The 13878-nt window shown below is 42.6% G+C and overlaps 1 protein-coding gene across 9 annotated transcripts in view; it reads left to right on the forward strand.

Annotated features, from left to right (window-relative positions):
* Positions 1 to 13878, forward strand: part of MBNL2 (muscleblind like splicing regulator 2) — a 159024-nt gene that overhangs the window by 42175 nt on the left and 102971 nt on the right. For 8 of the 9 annotated variants that reach the window (XM_073348176.1, XM_073348195.1, XM_073348214.1 and 5 more), the window contains exon 1: positions 1464 to 2270. In XM_073348176.1, the coding sequence (XP_073204277.1) occupies positions 2097 to 2270 (174 nt within the window). In that variant the 5' untranslated portion in view covers positions 1464 to 2096. Of the gene's footprint in view, positions 1 to 1463; positions 2271 to 6297; positions 6349 to 13878 lie in introns of those variants that run through there. The other variant, XM_073348166.1, reaches the window with a different exon arrangement.

The raw sequence follows: 13878 nt of genomic DNA on the forward strand, positions 1-13878 counted from the left end.
AAAACTTCAAAAACAGACTCCAATGAGAAACTGCAGAATTGGAATTAATTTGCAAACTGGACACCATTAAATTAAGCTTGAATAAAGACTGGGAGTGGAAGGGTCATTGCACAAAGTAAAAACTATTTCCCCATGCCAATTGCTTTCCCCCTACTGTTACTCACATCTTCTTGTCAACTGTTTGAAATGGGCCATCCTGATTATCACTACAAAAGGTTTTTTTTCTCCTGCTGATAATAGCCCACCTTAATTAATTGGTCTCGTTACAGTTGGTATGGCAACACCCATTTTTTCATGTTCTCTGTGTATATATAGCTTCCTACTGTATTTTCCACTACATGCATCCGATGAAGTGGGTATTAGCCCACAAAAGCTTATGCCCAAATAAATTTGTTAGTCTCTAAGGTGCCACAAGTACTCCTCGTTTTTATATAATACACAGTTTTTCTAAAAGTATGGATGGAGCTTCTTATAGAACTATGTACTACAAAATATGATTTTTTTCTTCTCAATGTATTTTTAATAGAAAATGACCTTGTGGATTCTACTTAGCATACAAAATAGCTTCATTATTCTAAAAAAGTAATCACTTCTTTGGTGTAGTAGAATCTGTATAAAACACTTAGTTATTCAACCAAGTTTGTATGTTTTTAAAGCAGAGTTAGAGCAGAAATCATGTCTACAGTCATCTTGTCTACAGATAAAGTTTATTTTTGTAGTAATGTATTGTTATTTACATTTGTGTCAAGTGCATTGGCCTTCAATTATACTTTATAAAAATAAAGAACCACGAATATCATTTTACTTAAGAAAAAATTTAGGTTCACAATAAAAGTAAATGCTGAAAGAATATTTAAACAATTAGAAGGTTACTGCAGCCTTACATGAAACCTTTTAGAAATAGTCTGTAGTTTTAAAAAATCCAATTAACATTCTTTCTGTTAGAAACAGGGGTTTTACCTATTATAAAGATACCCCCCCCTTTTTTTTTCAAGAGACAAGAAGTTCATACAAAATTCTACCATCTTCATTTTTTATAAACAGAATGAATAATAAGTAGTTGTTTACAACACTCAATAGTGCAATCTAAAGGACTAACTGATAAATTAATTGGAAACTGTGGCTCTAATACATTATTTTGGAATTTAAGCACATGAGATTGAATTGTTTCTGAAGCAGCATGCCTAATTATTGTATCTTCTACATTCATCTGTTTAAGTCATTCCCAATTTTTCGATTGTTGCCTAGAATATTGCTGCAATACCTGTTTTAATTGGTTATTCCCTTGTCGTGAATAACTTCATGAAAGGGGCTATTTAATATTTTGTTTAATTTAAGTCTGCACTATTTTACTGCAGTAACTGCACATTTTCAGTGTCCATGATAAAAAGGTGGTGATTGTTTTTCAAAATGTTGCTTTTTAAAAGGTTGAATATAAACTGATATTTTATTTGTTTTGTCAGGTCAATTATTAAAAAGTGCCTTTGTGAAGTCACTTTTACAAGAGAAGACTGCGACGCCTGAATGTGTTTTCAAAATATTATCTCTGCCAGCTAGACATTGCCCTGACCTTCTATGTCACAGAAGACACCTCAACTGTCTTGGTTTGCCAATTGCTTGATGTGAAACTAGCTTCCATATTAAAAAAGCTGAAGAAAGAATTACTGCCAGGACGTGAATAAGCTGACTACATTGCTTTTCCTGTGTAATCGATACCAGCAAGCAGCCTGCAAAGAATTAATATTATCTCAAGGAGTGCCATTGCACTGAAGTAACTTTATTTAAAACTGTTGTCAGTGATCCAATCAAGAGACTCAGATATTTTACAGCCAGAGATGCTACTGAGCATGATTTTTTTGCAGCCAAAAGTCTACAAGTGGGACATATTGATTGATGAGTGACTGCTTGCTGATAAATTGTCTTTGCTCATTCTGCTTGGTGTGTACTGGGCTCCATTAAGCAATTTATTACTTCATTGCCGATAGAAAAAAAGCACAGAGCTTCTCTCTCTCAACTATAGCTTTTGGAATTGTTGTAGATTGGCTTGGCATAATTCACTTAATAGTCATTCACAAAACCTAAATCAGTTTTTCATCATGGCTTTGAATGTTGCTCCTGTAAGAGATACAAAATGGCTGACATTAGAAGTGTGTCGACAGTTTCAGAGAGGAACTTGTTCACGCTCTGATGAGGAATGCAAATTTGCACATCCCCCCAAAAGTTGCCAGATTGAAAATGGAAGAGTTATTGCCTGCTTTGATTCCCTAAAGGTAAGGAAGAAAGTTGCATGTGTTAATCCTAATGCTAAAATACAAATAATTTACAAATACTTTACATCAAAAATATAAACAATAATTTCATCTTAACGTTCATCCATTCAAAACAATTTGTTCTAGGAGTACTGCATGTGATGCAGATTTTGTTTGTCTTAAGTTTTGTTTATGCAAGCTTTAAAAGAATTTGTGTTTGAGTGTTTTCCTGTCAGATGTAAATGTCTGTTTACACATCCAAACTGTATAAGACTGTGGAATGCACAATTATTGACATCTAATTTGTCCATTGTGTTCACATGAGTACTTTTCATGCTTTATCACTGTTCCATGTCAAATGTCTGGTTTAAAACGTAGGCCATTGTGCCATTGATAATAAAGCAAATTACAATAAATTAAAGGGTTTAATTTAGATCCACAGAAGAATAGATATGTGGACAGAGTTGGCAACAGGCTTTGTTGCAAGGATAGGTTCCTGGGTTAGTGTTTTTGTTCAACTTTAACTCGCCGTATCATGCCTACTCTAGGTATTGGCAGGTCTAAGCTGAGTCCATAGCATTACTAGTCGTATGTACTGCTGTTTCAACTGTATAGACTATGAAGTAAGTTAAGAATAGAGTGGAAGCTTACAAGTACACTCTTATGAGTTAACATTAGTGGCCAATCATATTTCCTAACTTCTCATATCTTAAAACATTAGCCTTTTTAAACAAACAGACAAAGCATAAACTTACAGGACTTTTGAGACCAAAGCTTTTTATGTTTAAGTATGTATGCATATTTTTAGCATGAGAAACAACAATCAGTTTGACAGGAGGGAGAAATACAACTTGAATGATAGGCATGTTCAGGGTACTCCTAAGGTGCCAGAAGCTGGTTCAGATTTCTCTTTAATGACAGGTTGGTGCTGGAGAGGTGGCCTGTGAGAACATCTGAGGCTTTCTGGTGATGAAGACAACGGTCATTTAAAGAATAATGAAAGTGTAGAGTTTATCAAAAATGTGAGTTTGGATACAGGAAAAAATAAGTGAAATGTGGTGGGAAAGAACATTGTGGTGAGCAGGCAATGGGGGTACTTACTGTTTTCTCTGTTTTTAGTTGGCTGAGATTTTGCCAATTTTATCCATTAGCTACAGCATGAATTTACACCACTCAAAGACGGGGCTGGTGCAACACCCTGACCCATATCTGGCTGTAGTGGGAATGAAAATGATTGCGGGAAAGAGGACAAACAATTGTTGCTGCTACCACCAAAGCAAGAGATTGGCTCACTGGGCTTGCCATGAGAGGGAGGCCTGTCTAGGTTTTGTGTGACCAGGTAATTGGCTTTGTTGAGCAAGGCTGTGCAGCGTTGGATTTCCCCCATCTGAAGTCAGTTATTGTGGACTTTGACTTCACTGCAGAGCACAAGGAACTGGCTGCACCACTCTCATTCTCTGTTTTCCACTAGCTTGGGGTTACTAGTTATTTGGTGAGGTCAGCTGTTCTTCGGCAGGAGCAAGACACCTGGTTAATTTCATTTCAAACCTCTCTGCAGAAGAAGACAGCATTTCCTTGTCTGGGTCAAGCCTTCTGGGGAGGGATTTTCCCTGGCAATTCTGCGGAGATAGGTCTGAGGCTCCACGGGTCTTAAACCTGGGTGCACAGGTCTCTAAGAAACCCACATATCCTAGCCACTATCTAGCAGTTTGCTGGGCTGAGTGGCTCATGGATCCCTAGCCCCACCAGAGGCACCACCCACAGGAATCTTGATTGGAAGAGTGCTTGGACCCACCAGTTGGTCTGGATGTACTACTTAAGCCAGAAGGAGGCAACTGGGAGAGGCCCTGACTGGCTGCTACATTGCCTTCTTGCCTGAGTCCTGCTTTGCTGCTTTGTTCGTGATCCCTGCCGCTATCCTATGGCACTGACTCTGACCATTGGTTGGAGTCACTGATTCTGATTCCAACTCTGACCTTTGGCCCTGGCATTCGGCCTCTGACTCTGATTCTGACCTTTGGCTCCGAATGTCAAGAAAGAGATCTTGGAGTCACTGTGGATAGTTCTCTGAAAACATCCATTCAATGTGCATTGGCAGTCAAAGAAGCAATTAGAATGTTGGGAATCATTAAGAAATGGATAGATAATAAAACAGAAAATATAATAATGTCTCTATATAAACCCACATCTAGAATACTGCATGCAGATGTGGTCGCCCCATCTCAAAAAAGATATATTGGAATGGGAAGAGGTTCAGAAAATGGCAACAAAATGATTAGGGGTATGGAACGGCTGCCATATGAGGAGTGATTAATAAGACTGGGACTTTTCAGCTTGGAAAAGAGATGACTAAGGGGGGGATTTGATAGAGGTCTTTAAAATCATGACTGGTGTGAAGAAAGTAAATAAAGTGTTATTTACTCCTTCTCATAACACAAGAACTAGGGGTCACCAAATGAAATTAATAGGCAACAGGTTTAAAAGAAACAAAAGGAAGTATTTCTTCACAAAACCTGTGGAACTTTTTACCAGAGGATGTTGTGACGGGCAAGTCTATAACAGGGATCAAAAAAGAACTAAATAAGTTCATGGAGGATAGGTCCATCAGTGGCTATTACCCAGGATGGACAGGAATGGTGTCCCTAGCCTCTGTTTGCCAGAAGCTGGGAATGGGTGACAGGGGATGGATCATTTGATGATTACCTGTTCTGTTCATTCCCTCTGGTACACCTGGCATTGGACACTGTTTGAAGACAGGATACTGGGGTGGATGGACATTTGGTCTGACCCAGTATGGCCATTCTTATCTGGCTTGACCCTTAGTTTTGGCATCTAGCCTCTGACTCTGGTTCTGACCTTTTGGCTCTGTTTTCTGGTACATGACTCGTGTTCTGACCACTAGGAATGACTGTCCATGTCCCAGTCCCTAAAACTAGCTGCCTCATGATCCTGGCAAGGATGCTGACCAAAGAGATGATTGTTTGGGGTTTTTTTCTGAATGGAACCAGTGTCAGTCCAAAATGCTATGGGTGGTGATTGGATGAAGGAAGGTGGTAGAGAACCTTTCCCTCCAATCCCCCAGCTCAGACCCATTGGTTACAGGAGTTGGCCTTCCTTTGAAGGGCTGCCAAGATAGTATGAGGACATAATATTTCATCCCTCGTCTTCTATCAACTCAGGTTCATTTTCTCTAGGGCTGGATGGAACATGCCATTGGAAGTCCTGGCTCACTGAAGCTGTCTGTCCTTGGCTGGATGTTTTAGTGCCAAGGAACAGAAAGTACTATCCAAATCAAACTGACACTCTTCAGAGAGTAACTTTGCACATACCAATAGACTGCAACTTAACAGTCTGACTGTGTCCTTGATTGGGGTGAAGGGAGGTGGGAGTGACTTGAACCTTTTTTTCTGGGTTTTGGGGAGTATGATAGCATCAGGAAGCGTAAAGTGCTTGGGGTTAAGCTGGGCCAGTTGGAGGAGGTGGATGGTAGTGCTGAAAAGTAAAAGTTAAACTGCAAGTGTGCTGAAGAAGACTTGGCTAAATAATGCTTTCTGGGTACTCTTTCATGGTGTGGCTACTTGGACCCATCAAGACTCCTGCAGGCAGTGGTGCCCAACCTTATTATACAGGAGGGCCATATAAACCTAAGCACAACCTTGTGTGGGCCAAACAGATTCTACACATTTTAGTTAATCACTTTTACTGATTTATGTTTTATGTTCAGCTTGTTTTGTATGTATTTAGATAGGTTATTTCTAAGTATAGTACTGTCTGTTTGCACACTTGTGTAAACTAAAATGATGTAAACATGATGACAAAACGCTAATGAATCGGCTGTTAGTATATTATGTTGAAGCAGGCCACAGGCCTTATGAAATGCTCTGCTGGGTCGTAGGTTGGGCATCCCTGCCCTAAGCCAAATGCAGCCTCTTGTATTTTCATTTTCATTTCCCCCCATCGCTGCCCAGAGTATTCTCTCCAGCCTCTGCTTAGTCAGCTTATTCTTATTTTTTTTTGGTGCAGAGTCCTCCATTTCTTTATTTTCCAGCCTCTTCCACAGAATAGACTGTCCCCAAAGAAGAAAGTTTCCTTTTCCATGGTAAGTGCCACCAACAAATATCTGGGCTTGTGTACATGCAGGATCGTGCTGATTTAACTAAAGGTGTGATTTAAAAAGGACTGTTAAAACTGGTGTGTGGACTCTCTTCAACCAATGTAAACCTGGTTTACTTTGATTTATCTTAAGTTGATTAGGAACAGGTATAAACTAAATCAAAATAAGCTACCCTTAAACTGACGTGAGTGTGTCTAAACAGGGTTTTGCACTGGTTTAAGTAAATGTTTAAAAACTGGTTTAAGTTGAACTTATGCAATTTCAGTGCGTAGACAAAGCCTTGGTCTCTTTTGTGAACAGTTTCTACCTGACTGGCTGCTGCAGCATTACTGCTGAGAGCATATGAGGCACCCACTTCAAGTGCCAGAGAGCTGTCAGATTTTAAAACTTTGGGCACTGTGACAAAGTTCCTCCTCTACCTAGGTGGGTCTTGCGCTTATTGGTGGATTTGCTCGCCTTGGAGCTTCACGGCAGCCCTCCGTTTGGCCATTTTTGTGAACCCACAGTCCAGGTCAACTCCTCCTGTGTCTGACCAGGAGTTGGGAGGTTTGGGGGAAACCCGGGCCCGCCCTCTACTCTGGGTTCTAGCCCTCCAGGGCCCTGTGGAATGCAGCTGTCTAGAGTGCCTCCTGGAACAGCTGTGCGACAGCTACAACTCCTTGGGCTACTTCCCCATGGCCTCCTCTCAACAGCTTCTTTATCCTCACCGTAGGACCTTCCTCCTGGTGTCTGATAATGCTTGTACACCTCAGTCCTCCAACAGTATATGTTCTCACTCTCAGCTCCTAGCACCTCTTGCTCCCAGCTCCTCACATGCACCACAAACTGAAGTGAGCTGCTTTTTAAACCCAGGTGCCCTGATTAGCCTTCCTTAATTGATTCTAGCAGCTTCTTGATTGGCTGCAGGTGTTCTAATCAGCCTGTCTTAATTGTCTCCAGAAGGTTCCTGATTGTTCTGGAACCTTCCCTGTTACCTTACCCAGGGAAAAGGGACCTACTTAACCTGGGGCTAATATATCTGCCTTCTATTACTCTCCTATAGCCATCTGGCCCAACCCTGTCACAGCACCTTAATTTGACTTAGATGTTAATTATCCATTATGTGTGGTAATGTGACAAGCTGGTGATGTGCGAGCTATAGCCAAGATTGAAAGACATGACTGATGAATTTAGGTGCCCCCATTTTTGAGTGAGCAACCAGAGACACTTTGAAGGGGCCTTTATTTTTCAGAGGATAGGTCGTCAGCACTTTCTGAAAATAGCCTTAAAGATGTCTCAAGTCAGACACTTGAAAATTGAGATGCACGGAGTCAGCTGTTGCTTTTGAAAACCTTTAGCCAATCAGGCACTGATGTTGAGCAATCACCCTATCAGCAGAGTATATATAAGCAGACTGCCAAGTGTCACACATCTCGCATGGCAGTCATTAAATTGGCAGGCCTCTCAGACCTGCCTGCATCTCAGTTGTTCACCCTCACACATCTGGCTGAGACATCAGGCATTTATCTGCAGTTCCCCCTTCTTGCTGCCAGAATCTGCTGTGGAGACTGCTGAGCAAACACTCTGGCATGTCCTCCCTTGCTGCTCCCTCAGCTAAACTGGGGCTAGAAAGGAGCAGCCAAGAAGTGGCAGTGACTGGAGGGAAAGTAGGGTTGCCAACCCTCCAGAATTGGCCTGGAGTTTCCCGGAATTGGCATTGATCTCCTGGTGACTATTGAAAGTAATTGAGGATATTTTAAGAAAATGAAATTACGTCATACGGGGGGGGGACTCCCGGAATAGCTTCAGTAAGAGTTAGTAACCCTAACTAGCGGGCTGTACATGGTGACGGGGGGAGGGATAGCTCAGTGGTTTGAGCATTGGCCTGCTAAACCCAGGGTTGTGAGTTCAATCCTTGAGGGGGCCATTTAGGGATCTGGGGCAAAAATTGGGGATTGGTCTTTGAGCAGGGGGTTGGACTAGATAACCTCCTGAGGTCCCTTCCACCCCTGATATTCTATGACTCTATGACAGCAGTGCAAGGGGAGGAGCCCACTGCCAGCCCCATGCTTCTTTCCCACCTCAGTCAACTACCAGGCTGTCCCCGGGAGCCCTAGCATCCTCTGCCTCTCAGTAGATCCCTGAAATCCAGCACCTCCTGCCCCAGGAATCATCAGAAGTGCTAGCACTGTAGGAACCCTGTACTTCCAGGAGCCTCAGCAGCCACCCACCCAGTTATTCCCAGCTTCCTCTCCTACTCCCAACCCAGCAAGATTCCCAGATAACCTCAAGGACCTGTCTGCCCCAGCCGGAGTCAGCAAGGATTGTGCAACTCCATGTCCTACACCTGCTACTGCTGGGGACAGGGACTGTTACCATATGCTTCAGTTTATGGCTATATGAAAATTATTTGCAGATATGCAAAATACCTCATTACATTTGCATAAAGGTCATATGAAGGAGCACAGAACTTGGCAGCTCTGCATCAGGTTACATGCATTGTGGGCCTCTTGCATGCCCGGTTGCTTAGCATTCCTTAGCATTTGTTGCTGCACCAGCCAGGGCTTCCTTAATTTTGCTACAACAAATATGTGGGAACAGTGTAGGCAAAAATCAATCAGATTCTCTGACTCATTTCACTACTAGCTTTTTGAACACCTGATCAATTGCCTGCTGCTCACTCCTCCCCCACACTCCCTGCCTCCTCAGGTCACTCATTGTTCCTACAGGCTTGCTCTCTCCATCTCTTCGCTCCAGCCTTACTTTTCCAACAGGCACTCTCTCCCCCTTTCTCTTGGCCTGTGGGGGTGTGTGTCTGCCTGGGCTGTCAAGCAGCAGCCCTTCTACTTTAACTGCTACTAACAAAGCTATGTGTTTTGAGGATGTGTCATCAATGCAAAAAAAAAAAAAAAGCTATCCTGATGTAAAAGCTCAATGGAGACAAGACACAGGTTGTTCTTACCCAGGTAGTTAGTTGAGGTCATCCAGAGGTTGAGGAATATGGGATTGACTTTCCCTAGCTACAGCAAGGTAAAATCTATCTGTGCCTTGTCTCCACTAGGATATTTTAGTGAATTAGTGATCTCAGCGTAAAAACATAGCCCTTGTTTTTAAAGGAAGCAGTGTGTAGTGGAAAGCCATTCCAGAAAGAGGAAAAGGAGTTTTTAATTGGCTTGAAGGCTCTGGGATGCAGCACTGAAGACCCCAGGCTGTTAGGTGCCAGTAACAGAGCAGGAATTCAAGGAGAAGTACAGTTTATATTTTACTCTTGGCTTCCATGCGTTTGCTGACCAGTGGTGTCAAGTGCCATACGGAATAGATTCATGCATGGTCACATGCAAAAATGGAAAACAAGGGAAAAGCCCTCATCCTCTTTCCTTGTCCAGCTCTCAAAATGGGCATTGTTCCACAGTTAACCTAGGTACAGCAAGGCAAAGTGAGCAGAGTTAAAAAATGTTAGCAAACCCTCAAAAGGTAATTGGCCCCCATGCAAGATTGTCTTAGGAGGCTTTCAGTCTGGCACATTGCTAAAGCAGTGTGGGATGAGGGAACAGAGAGGACAATAGGAAAAAAGTGGTAAACAGAAATGCTACAGAGAGGAGTGCACTGCAGGGATTTATTTTAAAATTTCATTAATTCTAGGTCTGATCTTCCAGTCATTGGGAGTAAGACTAATTTCTCATACACCTTTTTCTAGAGCACTGAAGAAGTTTGTAGGGGACCCCTGCCAGTTATATGGAACAGCCCCTCTCTAAATTGTAAATAATTTCTGCATGTAACATTTGCTTAAATCCAGGGCAAACTTCCCAGGGTACCTACTACAATAGTACATAGCTGAACATGAGTGTGAGGAGAAATTTCTGCAGAGTTGTGGCTGGCAGTTGATTTGCATGGGTGTTCTTGGCAGCTTTAGTGCAGGGAGTGAGAAGGAAATTGTGTGAGGGCTGCCCTATGTTTCTCCATCGTCTTCCAAGAACCTCTTCCCAGTGATACCAACTTGCATGAATTAAGAACAACATCAAATATTGTGAGATTTATGGCAAAGCCTCTGCCCCTAAATTCACGTGATTACGCGAAAATCTCAGCTTTCATTAAAAAACAAAATTAGCTCCTGGCCCTCATGGTTGTAGAGAAAAGCTTGAAAATGTGAACCATTAAGATTGAAAAACCAGAAAGCAAATAAAAAGTCCCAGAATGTCTTTATTTTTGATCCAATGAGATTTTAAATAAAATCTCATGATATTTGGAGAGCCTGACTCATTTAGTTTAAATGTTTGGGCTTGCCAATACTGCTTCGGTTACACTCTTTCCGGGAAACCTGGAAGGCAGAAAGCATGCATGATAGTTCACAACAACAAAACTGTACTCTATGATAAGCATGATGGGGCAGAGAGGCCTAGTATATAGCTCATCTGGGAGACAAATAAGTGTGTCCATAGTGAGGGGAAATTTTTTTTTTTTAAATTCCAGCCCAATGAAACTTATCTCCAAATCCATCCCTAACTTTGCAGTATTTTAGTTGCAAATTATTATTATTTGTTACAGTAGCACTGAGTCCCCCGTCAGAATCTGGGCCTTGCTGTCCTCTATACAAAATAGGGTGCTCACTGCCTCATAGAATGTACAATGTAAATTAATAACCAGCTTGTTAATAAGCGCTGCCCAGCAGCTTTGTTAAGGCTCCTGATTCTGTTGCAGAAGGACAAAAAAGGTCACACTAACAGACTCTGAGAGGACAGGTGAATGGATACCACACAGGAGCACTTTGGAAAATCCTTGTACTGTGCACACTGGAAAACCCCTAAGCAGTCAGCCTTTGCCTGCTCATCAAACTGGCTTTTCAAATGAGAGATGTGCCTGTTTTGTTTACTTATTACATCTACAGCTGTAAATGTGCATACATCTGGGCTGATAAAATCCGACTTAGGCTACCGCTTAGGAGGATTTGAAAATTCTGGTCACGTGTCTAAAATCAGGCATCCCAAATTAGAGGCCACCTTTGAAAGTTTAGCCATATATAATTTTCTCAGGGTCCTGCCAAAGATGTGCGATAAAGCCTAACAAAGCCCTCAAATCTCCTGGCCTATCCTTTAATCATAAGATTATCCTACAAAGAGTTGTGTACCGTAACTCAAGAAAATTCTTTTTTGATATAGTAATACCTAAAGGTCAAATAGAAGTTAGCCTGTGTCTTTGGGATTGAGTTACATGTAATAAGGGATGACCTGTCAAAGTTCAGAGATGACTCTAACATCATTAGAGGAAACAAGCTTATCCATTATACAAGCTACATGTTAACGTGGGGGTGGGGGAGAGAAGAGGGAGGATTCTTTCCAGATAACATAATTCACATAGAATTTGTAGCAAAATCTTTGTACAGGTTCTGTCAGGCAGTTATAGTTTAAACTTCCATTCTATTTGTTGTTCTTCGGATGTACAGTTTAATTCTGTGATGTGGCTTAATTCTGAAAACTGACTGTGTAAATCGTCTCATATTACCCTTTGTATATTCAAAGTCAGATCGTCTCCCTTCAATGATAAAAAAAAAGATTTTACATTCTTTAATGCTAATAGCTGTGCTGCTTCTACAGAACTAAGAGTGGGTATATCTACACTGCAACCAGACACCTATGGCTGATGCATGCCAGCTGACGCCGGGTTGTGGGGCTTGGGCTGTGGGGCTGTGTCATTGCTGTGTAGACTTCTGGGCATGGACTGGAGCCTGGGCTCTAGGACCCTGCAAGGTGGGAGGGTCCCAGAGCCTCTGCTACAGCCCGAGCCTGGAAGTCTACACAGCAATGAAACAGCCCCGCAACGTGAGCCCAAGTCAGCTGGCAGAGACCAACTGTGGGTGTCTAGTTGCAGTGTAGACATACCTGCTATGTCTTAATTGAGGGGTTAACTTGGGTTATATCTGCACTTGAATTAACTCCTCTCAAGTTAGCCTAGTTTGAGTGAGAGCAACCATGCTGCGAAATAGGACACGACTGGCACAGAGTGCTTGTATTAGTAGCAGAGCGTGGTTGCGTTAGCTGAGGAATTGTGTTCACTCAAGCTATAGCCTTTACCTTCTGATGAGCCTGCCAACTTCAGTTAAAACCACCAACATGCTCAAATGAAGGGGTTTTGTGTGTGGATGAGATTTGCGTTAACTCTGCAATGAAGACAAACCTTGAGTAAAGGGTGCATATTCCTTCTTGTGCATCATCAAAAGAACTGCTTACTTAGTTCCAATCCGTGAAAGCTGTGAACACGTGGTTGGCAAGAGGAATTGCACAGGTACAGTTGAACTAATTTAACATGTAGAATCTTAATTACTGGTAAGGAGCATGAAGGAAAATCCAGTTTCTCTGTCAGAGACCACACTGAGTTTGAAAGACTGGCAGACAAATAACAGTCTTGAAAACCGAGTACAATTCATATGGAAATTATTGAGACATGGTAAACATGCAACTCCTTGATATTTTTACAATTACTTTTCGGAGCAGAACAGCACTTTAAAATAGACGCACATTGTGTTTAATCTGATCTGACACTTCTCTCTGTGTGTGATAGGGTGTACAAATCCCATGATGGGAAGGAGGAAGGTTAAAGAGTTGTTCTGGGCCCAGCCGCCCTGCCCCACTGCACCTGCAAGGTCTGCATGGGTTGGGAGAGGAGCTTAATAAGGGGAGCAGCTAGCTCAGTGGCAGACCGACAGTGGAGATAAGCTGATCTGCACTCTGAACTCCTGGGATGGAGCTTATGCTGCCTGAAGCCTGGCAATAGTGACCTGACCAAGACTATGAAGAAGGGACCTGTGAGTCTCTGAAGGTCAGAGACTTTATCTTTGTGTTTAGTTCTTTACCTTGGGGACTGGTAGGAAGTGATCCAGGGAGGCAACTGCACAAGCACCCCAGAGTGTAAGACTTAGCTGCCCACCATTGGGCCCTGTAGTGGAGACCAATGGGGATGGTGGGCTCCGGCTCCCCTACCAACTCCTAAAGAGGGACAACTACAGAGGCCTTATCACTGATCCAGGGAATCAAGTTGGGCAGTACAGACCCCGAAGATAGACGGGTCAGAGCTATGAGATATTGACCTAAGAAGGGGGAGCCCTGAGGTCTCCGACTTAATCCTGAAAGTTCTCCCTTTGTTGGACTCTTCATGCATGCCCTGAAAGGTACAGACTTGAATATGTGACCTGCCTAGAGGGCAGAGTCACTGATAGGACAAACCACTGTATGGTGGAGTGCTAGTAAGGAAGTGGGACAGCTGAGAAGAAGACAACCTGCCACACCTCCACTCAACCACTCAGCAGCACTGATGGTGAGTGTCCCACTTCAGAGTGAGATGATACCACCCGTCGTCAAAACTGGAGGTGTATAACTGTGATGCGCCTCTCCTTAATTCTGGAAGAAGATGGAGAATATGTGTATTAATTGCCAAAGGTGATTGTCTGAGAGAAGATGTGGGTTACAGAATTAACCCTCAAGACGTTGCCATACTACAGCCTATGGGTTGCCTGGGCATAGGACAAGGTGGCAAGAGCAGTTT

This window comes from Lepidochelys kempii, chromosome 1, assembly GCF_965140265.1.
Source record: "Lepidochelys kempii isolate rLepKem1 chromosome 1, rLepKem1.hap2, whole genome shotgun sequence".
NCBI lineage: Eukaryota > Metazoa > Chordata > Testudines > Cheloniidae > Lepidochelys > Lepidochelys kempii.